The sequence below is a fragment of the Oratosquilla oratoria genome, chromosome 20, assembly GCF_046742065.1.
Source record: "Oratosquilla oratoria isolate Oo_2021 chromosome 20, ASM4674206v1, whole genome shotgun sequence".
Taxonomy (NCBI): Eukaryota; Metazoa; Arthropoda; class Malacostraca; order Stomatopoda; family Squillidae; genus Oratosquilla; species Oratosquilla oratoria.
In genome coordinates, this window is record NC_134796.1 from 28386848 (window position 1) to 28402013 (window position 15166).

The window sequence follows — 15166 nt, forward strand, 5'->3', positions numbered from 1 at the left end:
TTGTCTGTTAAACAGAGGGATATGTGTGGAAAGTGAAATAGAACTGAAAGGAAAAAATCAATACTTACAAATCAGGAGGGTGAAAGCCAAGCTGGCCAGCATTGCTTGCACAAACCACCCATAGCTGTTTGTAAGTGCATCCTTGCCACACACACTATTTGGGGAAGTGGATGGATCCGACATGGAAGAATTAATATTACTTGGCAGCACCAAGTCTTCTGCCATTACTTTATTGCAGCTCTATCTGTTAAAACAATACAGCTTATATAAACTCTAATGCGGTACCAGACACTGCCAGATGCATACACCACACAGAAAATACATATATACATAAATAAATATCCTTTCCCCTTTATAAGATGGCCAAGTCAAAGCATCCTTATCTATAAACCTATTCGCCTTCCCTCCCATCACCTTACTTTTGCCCACATTTATCTTTAGCCTACTCTTTTCACATAACCTTCCAATCTCTGCCACTAACTGCTTCAGTCTCTGCCAAAAGTGAAGTGTAACCACAAACATTTCCTTCACGTCAGAAGAGTGAGTGCATTTTTCGTTGTCCAATACTTTCCAGATAGCAATACAAAATCTCTTCAGAGTGACTAATGGACCAAGCCAGTAACTGTTTCTTGGGGCTGTGAGCTGTGTGTTTCCATTTATCTATGTTTTAAGCTGTTTTAAGGTGCTGAGAATAATTTAAATATACTGTACTTTCCAGAGTTATTTTTTTTTTTATATATTAATGTTTCATTCACTCAGGAACTTCATCATAGCATGGGTCTAGGGTCAGAAATTATTTTAAAAAATTCACATTTGCAGAGGTCCTTGTACACTTATGCACCATGAATAATATATATCTTTCACCTGTACACAAGTCCCTGTCTGGGGTATTGGCTGCATCCCCATCGTATTGGCTGCATGTCGTTATGACAAAGTAGCATGCAGTAGATACTTTAGGGTGTATATGGGGAGCCCCTACGGACCAGAGCCACACATTATTTTGTCTGTGATAGAGGAGGACTCTGCTCACAGAGAAATGATGAAACTTTTATCATACTGCTACTGTCCCTCCATTATGCTGTCCCCCAACCCCTTGTTGCTGTCCTGTACCATTTCTCTGAATTTCATTTCCTTGTTTTGCCTACCCTGTGGTGGGGGAAAAGAATGCTGCCACCAAGTATTCCCACTTGGATCGTAAGAAGCGAGAAAAATGAGACGGGGATTGGGACCAGGGATCCTTCTCCTTGTAGCCCCACAGGACACATTCCTAAAAAAATAAAGGCATAAGAGGGTCTAGGAGTTTTCCAAACAGCACCCTAAGGTTTGAGTCTTTTAATGAGCATAAGAGTAAAAGGGAAGAGATAGGCAGTATGTTTGTGAGAAGAAAGATGGATGTGTTGGCTTTGAGTGAAACTAAGTTGAGAAGAAAGGACGAGTGTGAGTTTGGAAGTCTAGTTGGGAGGTTTTCAGGAGTGAAGAGAGGGCGAGGGAGAGAAGGGGTGGCTATACTAGTAAGTGAAGAGATAGGTAAATGTGTAGTGGAGTGGAAGGAGGTTTCTTCAAGGATAATGTGGATGAAGGTGAAATTGGGAAAGGAGATGTAGGTTTTTGTAAGTGCATATGGGCCTGGTAGTGAGAAGAGTGAAGAAAGGGAGGCTTTTTGGATAGATTTAAATGAGTTATTTAAATGAGTGCATAGAGGGATTAGGAAGGAATGTCAATGTAGTAGTATTGGGAGACCTTAATGCTAGGGTAGGAAACGAACCAATTGATGGAGTGGTCGGGAAATGTGGAGTTCCAGTAAAGAATTATAGTGGAGGGTTGAAGGTGGAGATGTGTCTATAGTTGATGATAGCAAATACAGTGTTTCAGAAGAAAGTCAAGCATAAGTACACATGGGAGAGGGTGGTGGATGGAAGGGTGGTAGATAGAGCATTAATGGACTATGTAGTGGTAGATAGGAGTATAATAGGAAGAGTTAAGGATGTACATGTGCTAAGGGGAGAGAGTGGAGGAATATCAGATCATTTTTTGGTGGAAGGTAAGTTGAGAGTGGAGGATAGATGGAGAAAGAGGAAAAGGACAAAAGGTAGGGAGGTGCTTAGAGTGAACTCTTTAAATGAAAAGGAAAAGGAGGAGTACAAAAAGAAGCTGAGAGAGGAGTGGGAGGGAGTGAAGGCTAGAGTAGAGTTAGGAGTGGAGGAGGAATGGGGATGGTTTAAGGAGGGAGTCACAAGGTGTGCAAAGATGGTGTGTGGAACAAGAAGGATGGGAGGAAATAGAAGGGTAGTAAATGGTGGGATGAGGAAACAAAGAAATGTTGTAGAAGAGAGGAAGCGAGATTTCGCAGATTGGTTACAAAATAGGACTAGGGAATCACATGAGAGATACAAAAGAGAAGAGAAGTAAAGCACAAAGTAAAGGAGGCAAAGAGGAGAGATGTGAAATGGGGTAAGAGTATGACAGAAAATTTTGAAATGAAAAGATGTTTTGGAAAGAAATTAAAAGAGAAAGAGGAGGCGAATCAAGTAGAGAAGAAAAGGTAAAAGGTGCAGATGGAGAAATGATAATGGAAGAGAAGGCAGTAAGGGGAAGATGGGCAAAGTATTTTAGGGAGTTGCTAAATGTGAGAGATGATAGGGAGGAAAAGATAGTTGCAGTGTGAAATGCTAAGAAAATGAGAGTGATGACTGAGGAAAATGGAGGAGAAATAAGGAAGGATGAAGTCAAGGCACTTGTTAAGATGATGAGAGCGGGTAAGGCACCTGGTCTGGATGGATGTCATGCAGAATGTCTATAAAAAGAAGGTACAGTGATGGTGGACTGGCTGGTGAGGTTATTTAATGTTTGTTGGAGAGAGGGTTGAGTGCTGGAGGACTGGAGGAGTGCCTAAGTTCCACTTTACAAGGGAAAAGGGGACAAGTGTGAGTGTAGTAGTTTCAGAGGGATTAGCTTGTTAAGTGTAGTTGGGAAGGCTTATGGGAGGATCTTGATTGAGAGGATTAGGAGAGGAACAGGGGGAGTAATTGGTGAGGAACAGTGTGGATTTAGGACAGGTAGAGGTTGCATTGATCAGATGCTTGTGGTAAGACAGATATGTGAGAAAGCTATAGGAAAGGGGAAGGATTTTTTTTTTTTTGGCTTTTATGGATCTGGAAAAGGCTTATGAAAGGGTAGACATGAAGGCACTGTGGGAGGTTTTGCAGATATACAGGATAGGAGGAAAGCTTCTAGGAGCTGTCAAGAGTTTTTATGATAGTAAAGCATGTGTCAGGATTAGAAATGAAGAGAGTGAGTGGTTCAAGGTAAAGGTGGGACTTCGTCAGGGATGTGTTATGTCACCCTGGCTGCTCAACTTATACATGGATGGAGTGGTGCGAGAGGTAAATGCAAGGGTGGTGGGTCAGGGATTGGAGGTGGTTAGAGAAAATGGAGAAAAGTGGGAGGTGAGCCAGGTGTTGTTTGTGGACGATAATGCACTTGTAGTAGGATCAGAGGAGGGATTGAGGAAGTTGGTGATAGAGTTTGGGAGTGTGTGTGAAAGTTGGATATAAAGTAAGGTGATGAGATGTACAAGGGGTGAAAGTGGCAGTAGACTGGAAGTGAGCATTACAGGAGAGTGACTGGAGGAAGTGTATAGTTTTAGATACTTGGGTGTGAACGTGGCAGGAAAGGGTGGAGTGGAGGGGGATGTAGAATGTAGATTGAGAGAAGTGAGTAAATTCCTTAGTGGATTAAGAAGTGTAATGAGGAATACACATTTTGGGAATGGAGGCTAAGAGGAGATTGTAAGGAGTGATTGTGCCAACAGCACTGTATGGGGCAGAAACATGGAACATAAGGATTACAAAGGCGGAGCATGCCGACAGGAGACCTTTTGATCCATATCTAGGTTGGATGCGAAAAAAAAATCATATTAATAATAAAATAATAAATAAAAACTATGATAATGTAAATAACAAATAAAATACATAAATAAATGCATAGGTATAGTTAAATAATAAACAAACAGGTAAATAGTAAATAATAATAAATTGACATATAACTAATAATAAATAAAAATCAGACAGACAAATGATAACAAAACAAAAACAAATAATATAAGATAAATTATAATCATTACAGCATCTTACTTAGGTATTTATCTAAATGATTCTTAAAGCTTTGAACTGAAAACTACATTGCACTACCTGTGCAGGAAGTTTATTCCATTCATTAACTACACGGTTGGCAAAGTTGTTTCTACCTACTTCCAAATTGAATCTATTTCCGGACAGTTTGAGACCATTGTTTCTTGTCTGATTCTCATTCAATGTAAAAAATTTGGTCACTTTTGATGTTGTCAATTCCCTTTAGAATTTTAAAGACCTGTATCAAGTCACCTCTGAGTCTACGCTTTTTTAGGGAAAACAGATTCATATGTTTTAGTAGATTTTCGTATGATTTATTTTTTATATTTGGAATCAGTTTTGTGGCTCGCCGTTGTACTCTTTCCAATCTGTCAATGTCTTTAATGAGATTCGGTGACCATACGGAAACAGCATATTCCAAATGTGGACGAACTAACGATTTATATAGCTTGTTAATGAGTGATGGACTTTTGAAATCAAAAGATCGCGCAATCAGTCCTAGAATCTTATTTGCTTTCTCGGAGGCTGAAATACACTGCTTGGATGATTTGAGGTTGTTACTGATAATTATGCCGAGATCTTTTTCACTATCCACTTTTGTTAACGAATTTCCAAATAACTTGTAATCGTACTTACTGTTATTTTTACCTATGTGCATTACCTTGCATTTACTTGTGTTAAATTTCATTAGCCACTTTTCAGACCATTGATGTAATTTATCTAAATCTTCTTGAATATCTAATTGGTTTGAGTGATCATTTGCCACTCCGCAGTTTTGTATCATCAGCAAATTTGGAAACAGTAGATTTTAGTCCATGGTCTATATCATTTATATATACTAAGAATAGAAGTGGCCCAAGAACGGAACCCTGAGGAACTCCACTTGAGATGAGGTGTCTGAGAAGTATGATGGGGGTTACTAGGCTGGATAGAGTGACAAATGAGGAGGTGAGGAGAACAGGGGTGGTAAGGGAGTTGGGAGATAGGGTGGATGAAAGAGTATTGGGATGGTTTGGACACATGGAAAGAATGAGTGAAGAAAGACTAATGAAAGAGGTATGGAAGGCAGATGTGGAAGAAGTGAACATGAGGGGGCAACCTAGGATGAGATGGATGGATGGGGGTGAAAGGGGCTTTGGGGAAGAGGGGAATGTCTATTGAGGAAGGACAGGAGAGGACAGAAGACAGGGGTGAATGGAGAATGGTTGCATATGGATGATGTTGTGATGCATGAGGAGGAATGGGGGGTGAGGTAGTATGTGTGAGAAAAATTTGATGCAGCCCGAAGGGATTTCTCCCCCGTCTTCTCCTTTTATGCATGAGCGGACGGAGAGGGGGGGGGGGTCGCCGATTTAATGAAGCGGCCTTGCTGTGGATGTGCTGTGTCTTGCAACACTGCCTCTGACTCAGGGGAGTGGACAAGATGCAGGGATGACCAGTCATCCAGGAGAAGCCAAGATAAGAGGGAGGGTAGACGGTAGAGGATGGAGGGGAGTGGAGTGTATTAGGGATGGAATGGGTGGGAATGGTTTTTATGCCTTTGTTTTTTGGTATATGTGTATGTATGTATGAACCATTTCCTCACTTTCATATCCACTACTCTCCAATAGAATTTCTCTTTGTCTGACTCTCTCATTTTTGCTTAGCTTCCATTTTGTTTTCTCTTCCTCTCTATTCATCTTTCTTTTTATCCATACCTGTTTATAATGATCACTTTTTGCTAGTTTCCCTGTTTTTGCTAAAATCTCTGCTGTGACCTGAATTTAACCTTAATTGGGCTGGTCTTGTCTATATTGTATTTCCCTACTCTATATATTTCTTCAATTTCTTTCTGTATTTCTTGTTCATCTTCTTGAACTATTTTTAATACCTTGTTTACTTTTTCCTTCTCCTCCTTTACTCTTGTAGTCCTATTTGGATTATGCTCCTTTTCCATTCCTAATATAATTATACATTTCTTTTTATCAGCTAAATCTCTTACTATATTCTCCTTCTCTCTCATCACTTTAATAACTGTGTCCTTTGTTCTTTCATATGTTGTGTCACTATATCTCTAAATTCAATTTTGTTATTCTCTTGGACTTTTTTTTTCCAACCACTTACCTCTTTTGCTATGGACTCTTTATTCTTTTTATCATTCCTCTTTAATTCCTCATTCTCATCCTTTACTTCTCTTAACTGTCTTTTTAATTCTTCTATTTCTTTAGTAAGGTTTTGGTTCTCCTTTATTTCTTCCAGTTTATCAACTCGTTGTGTAACTAGTGCTAGTTGGCTAAACCTAACCTCCCATGCTTCATTCATTTTTGTTAGTTTCTCCTCTAGACTTACTAGTCGGGGGTGGTTGTCATCTCCTCCCTCATTAAATCCACAGGAGTAATTATCTTCTCTTTCCATTGAGCTGCTATTATCTATATTCCTACTTTTAATACCTCTGCTCACCTGTTCAACCTTGTCTGTGTTGTCTGCAGGACTGTGGAGTCGGAACACAAAACCTCCGACTACGACTCCTCTAATTTTGGCACCACCGACTCCAACTCCAACTCCTCTTCACGTAATTAACTGATTGTGATACCTTTCACCTATATTACCTCATATACTGAGCATATACATTAACCTTCCGCATACTTTTCAAGCACAACTACACAATGCTATGCATCACACATTTACTGTTTTTGGAACAAACCTTATTGATACGAGTACGGTACAAGGTCGAGTGTTACAGCTGAACATGTATGATACTGAAAGATATATGTATCTCTTGGTTTAACTACATACTGGTACTGCTATGTGATCATTGCGATGGACATTACTCTGGTTCTAGAACCGGCCTTATCAATACGAGTACAATACAAGATACAGCTGAACATGTTTGAAACGTGAAACTTTTTTTTTTTTTCAACTTTAGATATCCTTATTTCAATAATTCAATGTTAAAAAGTATAGAGGGAAAAAAAGAAGGGGAAAGGAGAGAAGATAGTATTATTGCATTAGTCTACAATTGAAATCATATTTATCCTACTGTTTGGCAACACAGCAGTGGGAGAAACCACCAAACTGATGGAGTGATGAAAACAATGCATAAGGAACTTGACAGGAATATTACAGCTCCCATGACTGTGTGTCAACAGGTGTAAAATGGAGGTGTTTATCTAATTTATTCAAGTAATACTTTGGATATTTATTGGTTTATGTATAAATTTGAAAGCCAGCGTTGCACAAGGACATTTTGGGGGTTTAGTGGAATGACCATGAAGATAAGACGATGAGATTTATTACATTTTATAAAATGATGTTTTTTTTTTTATATATATATAATCTACTTAAAAGGAGTGTGCACAGCATAGCTCTACAGACTAAACGAAGGCCTTATAAAGTGTAAATTTAACTGGAGTCGGAGTCGGTACATTTTTACCGACTCCGACTCCAGTGACACCGTAATTGCTTCCGACTCTGACTCCACAGCCCTGGTTGTCTGCACACCTTTTGTTTACACCCCTTCTGATGTCCAAGGCCCTTTCCTCCCCTTCCTCATTTTCTACCATTTTCCTCAATAATATCTCCCCTTCTCCTTTTTCTTCACCTGCCCACTACACCATGAACTTTCCCCTTCCCTACTAATATAATATAGGTACTCCCTCATCACTGAAATCCACAATTTTTTAAGTTCCAATCTTCACTGTCAATCCAACTTAAGTATTTACCTAGTTGTATTTAAAGAAGCTGCAGAAAGTGTTGGACTCAAGATCAATGAAAGCAAGACAAAGATAATGAAGGTAGCAAGAGAGTCTAATCTGCCAGAAAGGGTACAGATTGCGGGGATGGACATAGAGTGTTAAAGATTTAAAATACTTAGGAGTAAGGGTGACCAATGACGGAAGAATGAAATAGGAAATGGAAGCCAGAATCGGAGCAGGAAATCGATGTTACTACAGCCTAATAGAATTGTTTAAAAAAAGGTCAATATCAAGAACAACAAAACTGAGACTGTACAACTCAACAGTGAGACCAGTCATACTGTACGGCTGCAAAACATGGGCCCTTACAAAAGCTATGGAGAAGAAGTTTGAAGTTCTTGAAAATAAGATTTTACGGAGAATTTTAGGACCCATGTATGACAACCAAATGCAAGAATGGAGGATAAGACACAACTGGGAAATTCGAGAACAAACAAAACAACCCCATATTAAAAATATTGAAATGGGCAGGACATGTCACAAGGTTGCAAGAAGATAGATGGCCAAAGAAAGTGCTCAATAGTGGAGTGCGTGGAAGACCACTTGGTCGACCTAGAAAAGACTGGAGGAGATGCGTTGAAGAAGATGTGCTGATATGTAGAATAGAACCAAGAGAATGGAAGGTGGCACAGGACAGAAAGACATGGCGAGACGCTTCGAAAGCGGTTATGGATCACCAAGTGGCCCGAAGACCAGTGGAGTAAGAGTAAGAGTATTTTATGGGAAGGGGGGCTATGCTTGTGGTGTCGTGTCTTCATATCTTATTTTATCTAGACTGTTTTTAAATTTGTGTATCATTTTTGCACACACTACATTCTAATCTAACTTGTTCCAAACATCTATTACCCTGTGGGGAAAGCTGTTCTTTTTCAGGTCTCTTCTATGACTGTCTTTCTTGATTTTCTTTCCGTGTCCTCTTGTATCTCTACTATCCCATTTTATTAGATCCTCTCTATCAATAGTTTCTATGCCTTTCATGATTCTATAAATAGTTATCAAGTCTCCTCTCTCTCTTCTTTGCTCTAATGTCTGTGGCTAGTCTCTCTTCATATGACAGTTCTGAGAGTGATGGTGCCAATTTCGTATTGCTCTTTGTATTCTTTCAAGTTTTGTTATACATTTTTTGTACTTGGTAACCACGTCGTCGCTGCATACTCCAATCTTGGTCTTATCAAAGTGACTAGTATTTTCTTCACCATTTCTTCATCCAGGTATGTAAATGCCACTTTGATTGTTATTAAATTAAAAGTTTCTCTAAAATTTTTGTTAATATGTTTCTCAGGGGACATATTATTCATAATAATGACTCCCAGGTCCTTCTCATTTTCTACTTTTTTAATTTCTTCCTCTCCCAATATATATGATCCCACTATTCTTTTTTTGCTTCTTCCAAATTCCATTATAATACACTTCTTAATACTGAATTTCATCTCCCACTTCCTACTCCATTCCCATATCTTATTGAGATCACTCTGTAGCGACACAATCTTCTACAGTGTTCACTTTTTTCAATAATTTTGCATCATCCACAAAGAAGCTCATATAACTTTCAATTCCTTTATCCATATCATTAATATATATAGCAAACATTATTGGGGCCAGAACTGTTCCTTGTGGAACTCCATTAATCACTTCATCCCAATTAGAGTGTTTGTTTTTATCACTCTCATTTTTCTTTCATGCATGAAGTCTTCCATCCACTTCAGCAGTTTGCCCTGTATTCCTCCTGCAGTTTCTAGTTTCTTTAGCAATTTTTTATGTGGCACCTTATCAAAAGCTCTTTTCAGGTCTAGAAATGCACAATCAGCCCATCCATCTTTCTTGTATTACATCTATTAGTCTTGAATAGAAACACATCAAGTTTGTGATGCATGATCGTCCTTGTCTAAATCCAAATTGCCTTTGATTTAGTATGTTTTTTTTCAAAATGCCTTACCCATCTAATTTTGATCATTCTTTCACAAATTTTAGCTATCGTACTTGTAAGAGAGACTGGTCTATAGTTAGTAGGGTCTACCTTGTTTCCCCTTTTATATATTGGTACTATATTTGTTCTTTTCCTATCTTCTGGAACTTTTCCTTCTTTCAATGAACTGCTTATTAGACATGTATTTTGTCTGTTAGTTCATTCCTGCATTCTCTCAAAATCCAGTTTGCCATTTCACCTGGTCCATGTGATTTTCTGACATCGAGATTACTCAAGTGATTCATTATTTTATTCCTTGTTACTTCTATCACTTTCATAGGGGGAGTTTCTCCTCCCACTTGATATTTCTAGGTTGTATGTTCTCCCTCGTAAACACCGATCTAAAATGCTCGTTCATAATTACTGCCATTTCTATTTCCTCTGTGTATTCAACTCCTCCTTGCCGTAGTTTCTCTAATTCTTTTTTGTTTTTCAATTTGTTTACAAATCAGTAAAATAGTTTTAGTTGATCTTTACACTTTTCTATGACATCTTTTCGTATTTTCTCTTTTCTTCTCTGCACACTTGTGCATATTCATTTCTATAACTAGTATATATTTTCCATTTTCAGGTCTTTTGTCTTTTTCCTTTTTATCCAAGCTTTATCCCTTTTGTCTTTTAACCCCCTACATCTTTTGTTGTACCAACACTTTACATATCCTTTTTCTTGTTTTTGTCTTGGAACATACTTTTCCACTCTTTCATAAATTTTTGTCAAAATATTCCATTTCTCTTCTACTGTTGTTTCCTCCTTGTGTATCCTTTTTGTCTGCTTTTTGAAAGAATTCTCTTATTTTATCAAAATTTGTTTTTCCATACATCATTCCTTACATTTTTCATTTTTTCCCATGTATTTTTCCTCATTTAATTCCAGTTCAACCAATATGTGGTCACTTTTACTTATTGGTGTCTTATATTCAATCTTGTCCACTATTTCAGGTTCTGATGTGATTATTAGGCCCAGTCTCGATGGTTCTTCCTCATTTCTATACCTAGTATTCTCTTGTATCCATTGCGTCATTGTATGTTCTATAATAATTTCAAGTAGTACATTTCCCCATAGGTCATCTCCACCTTTCACTGTCATCTCTTCCCAGCAGATTTCTTTACAATTAAAGTCACCCATTATAACTAATCTTCCTCCATCTTCCATTATCTTATTTAGTGTTATCCTTGTGTCTTCTAACATATTTTTGTGTTCTCTCTCTTCCCATGAAGCCATTTAAGGAGGCACATAATTTACTACAAACTTCCTGCTCTTCCCATCCCTGTCCTCCACTTTCATCATAATCATCTCTATTCTTTCCATATGTAACATTCCTCACATTTATATTCTTCTTAGTCAGGAACATAACTCCACCCCCTTGTTTTACCTCTCTGTTTTTAATCCAATAATTACATGAACCATGTCAAACATTGTTGGGTGGTAGTGGACCTTTCAATTTTGTCTCTACAATTCCCATTGTGTCAGTTTCTTTTTCCTTTAAGTAATCATTCAGTTCATTCAAGCCCATTATTAAGCCATCTATATTTGTTTAAGACACTTAATTTTCTGCTACTTCCATTGTGTTTTGTTTCCCTTCCATTTTTCTCTGTTATGAATCATTTCCTCACATTCATATCCACTACTCCCCAATAGAATTTCTCTTTATCTCTGTTTTCTTGTTTTTTTCCTTAGCTTCTGGTCTTTTAATTTTCTCCTCTCTTTTTATCCATACCTGTCTATATTGATCACTGTTTGATAGTTTCCCTGTTTTTGCTAAGATATTCTCCGCTGTCACTTGTGACCTGAATTTAACCTTAATTGGTCTGGTCTTATCTGTATTGCATTTCCCTATTCTATATATTTCTTAAATTTCTTTCCCGGTTTCTTGTTCATCCTCTTGAACTACTTCTAATATCTTGTTTACCTTTTCCTTCTCCTCTTTTTCTCTTGTAGTCCTATTTGGATTATGCTTCTCTTCCATCCCTAATATAATTATACATTTCTTTTTGTCCGCTAAGTCTCTTACTATATTCTCCTTCACTCTCATCACTTTAATAACTGTGTCTTTAGTTATTTCATCTGTTGTGTCACTATATCTTTATATACAATTTTGTTCTCTTGGATTTTTCTCCCTGTGCTTCTTTTGCTATGGATTCTTTATTCTCTTTATTATTATTCTTTAATTCCTCATTCTCATCTTTTAACTGTCTTTTTAATTCTTCTATTTCTTTAGTTAGGTTTCGGTTCTCCTTCTTTAGTTCTTTCAATTTATCAACTCTTTGCGTGATCCGTGTAAGTTGGCTGAACCTAACCTTCCAGTGTTCGATCATTTTCTCTAGTTTTTCCTCTAGATTTGTTAATCGGGGGAGGTTGGCATCCCTTCCCTCATTAAATCCATGGAAATTATTATCTCCACTTTTTATTGTGTTGTTCTTATCTATATTTCTGATCTTATTGCCTTTACTAATATTTTCTACTTCACCTGTGTCGTCTGCAGCCCTCTTGTTGACATTTCTTCTGACGTCCGGGGGTGCCCATTCGTCTCCTTCCTCATTTCCTTCCATTTTCCGCAGTAATCCCTCCCTTTCTCCTTTTTCTTCACCTTCCCACTATACCACGAGCTCTCCCCTTACCTATTAATACAACAAAGGTACTCTCTCATCATTGAGATCAACGAAAGTTTAAGTTTTCCTGGAGTTCCAAACTTCACTGTCACTTTGACCAACGTGTATCTACCTAGTTGTATTTTACGGGAAGGGGAGCTATGCTCGTGGTGTCCTGTCTTCATATCTCATTTTATCTAAACTATTTTTAAATTTATGTATTGTTTTTGCACACACCACTTTCTTACCTAATTTGTTCCAACTGTCTATTACTCTGTGAGGAAAGCTGTTCTTTTTCACATCTCTTCTATAGCTGTCTTTCTTGATTTTCTTTCCGTGTCCTCTTGTATTTCTATCATTCCATTTTATCAGATTCTCTCTATCAATAATTTCTATGCCTTTCATGATTCTGTAAATAGCTATCAAATCTCCTCTCTCTCTTCTTTGCTCTAGTGTCTGTAGTTCAAGTTTTGCTAGTCTCTCTTCATATGATAGTTTTGAGAGTGTTGGTGCCAATTCTGTAATTGCTGTTTGTATTCTTTCAAGTTTTTTTTATACTTGGTGACCATATCGTTGCTGCATATTCCAATCTTGGTCTTATCAGAACGATTAGAATTTTCTTCACCATTTCTTCATCCAGGTATGTAAATGCCACTTTGATTGTTCTTATTAAATTATAAGTTTCTCCAAATATCTCATTTATATGTTTCTCAGGTGACATATTATTCATAACAATGACTCCCAGGTCCTTCTCATTTTCTACTTTTTTTATTCCTTCTTCTCCCAATTTATATGATCCTGTTATTCTGTTTTTGCTTTTTCCAAATTCCATTATACTACACTTTTTAGTGTTGAACTCCATCTCCCACTTCCTACTCCATTCCTTTACTTTATTTAGATCACTCTGTAGTGACTCACAATCTTCTTCTGTGTTCACTTTTTTTTTTAACAGTTTTGCATCTGCAAAGAAGCTCATATAACTTTCAATTCCGTCATCCATATCATTAATATATATAGCAAACATTATTGGGGCCAGAACTGTTCCTTGTGGAACACCGCTTATTACTTCATCCCATTCTGAGTGTTTGTCTCTTATCACTACTCTCATTTTTCTTTCTTGCAAAAAGTTTTCCATCCAATTAAGCAGTTTGCCCTGTATTCCTCCTTCAGTTTCTAATTTCTTGAGCAACTTCTTATGTGGTACTTTGTCAAAAGCTTTTTTTAGGTCTAGAAATGCACAATCAGCCCATCCACCTCTTTCTTGTATTATATCTATCAGCCTTGAATAGAAAATATTAAATTGGTGACGCATGATCGTCCTTGTCTGAATCCAAATTGCCTTGGATTTAGCACGTTCTTTCACAAATTTTTGCTATTGTACTTGTTAGAGAGACTGGTCTGTAGTTGGTAGGGTCTTCTTTATTTCCCCCTTTATATATAGGTACTATATTTGCTTTTTTCCAATCTTCTGGGACTTTTCCTTCTTTCAAGGAACTGTTTATTATGCTATGTATTTTGTCTGCCAGTTCATTCCTGCATTCTTTCAAAATCTAGTTTGCTATTTCATCTGGTCCATGCGATTTTCTGACATCAAGATTACTCAAGTGTTTCAATATTTCATTCTTAGTTATTTCTATTTCTTTCATGGGGGGGACTTTCTCTTTCTATTCGATCTCTTCAGGTTGCATGTTCTCCCTTATAAACACTGATTTAAAATGCTTGTTCATAATTTCCGCAATTTCAATTTCCTGTGTATTCAACTCCTCCTTGTCTTAATTTCTCCAAATCTTGTTTGTTTTTCAGTTTGCTGTTTACAAATCTGTAAAATAGTTTTGGTTGATCTTTACATTTTTCTATGACATCTTTTTCATATTTTCTCTTTTCCTCTCTGCACACTTGTACATATTCATTTCTATAACAAGTATATATTTTCCATTTTTCAGGTCTTCTGTATTTTTCCATTTGGTCCAAGCTTTGTCTCTTTTGTCTTTTAACTCCCTACAACTTTTGGACATACTTTTCCCACTCCTTTTTTATAAATTTTTGTCAAAATATTCCATTTCTCTTCCACTGTTGTTTCTTCTTTGTATATTCCTTCCCAATTTTCTTTTTGAGAGAATTCTCTTATTTTATCAAAGTTTGTTTTTTCATACATCATTCTTCCTTTTCTGTATTGTTCATTTCTTTTCGTGTATTTTCCTCATTTAGTTCTAGTTAAATCAGTATATGGTCACTTTTACTTATTGGTGTTTTATATTCAATCTTTTCTACTATTCTAGGTTCAGATGTGATTATTAGGTCTAGTCTCGATGGTTCTTCTTCATTTCTATACCTAGTGTTCTCCTGTATCCACTGTGTCATTGTATGGTCAGTAATCATCTCGAGTAGAACATTTCCCCATGAGCCGTCTCCACCCTTTACTGTCATCTCTTCCCAGTAGATTTCTTTGCAATTAAAGTCGCCCATCATAACTATTCTCCCTCCATCTTCCATTATCTTATTTAATGTTATCTTTGTGTCCTCTAACATACTTTTATGTTCACTCTCTTTCCACGAGGCTGTTTTTGGAGGCACATAATTTATCACAAACTTTCTGTTCTTCTTATCTCTGTCTTCCACTTCGATCATAATCATCTCTACTGTATTCTTTCCATATGTGACACTCTTCACATTTATATCCTTCTTAGTCAGGAACATAACTCCACCCCCTTGCTTTGTCTCTCTGTTTCTAATCCAATAATTATATG

The 15166-nt window shown here is 37.2% G+C and overlaps 1 protein-coding gene across 4 annotated transcripts in view; it reads right to left on the reverse strand.

Moving 5' to 3' along the window:
• The window catches only part of LOC143036424 (store-operated calcium entry regulator STIMATE-like), a 106074-nt gene that overhangs the window by 63410 nt on the left and 27498 nt on the right, over positions 1-15166 (reverse strand). For all 4 annotated transcript variants that reach the window (XM_076203775.1, XM_076203774.1, XM_076203776.1 and 1 more), the window contains exon 2: positions 69-244. In XM_076203775.1, the coding sequence (XP_076059890.1) occupies positions 69-225 (157 nt within the window). In that variant the 5' untranslated portion in view covers positions 226-244. The remainder of the gene's footprint in view (positions 1-68; positions 245-15166) is intronic.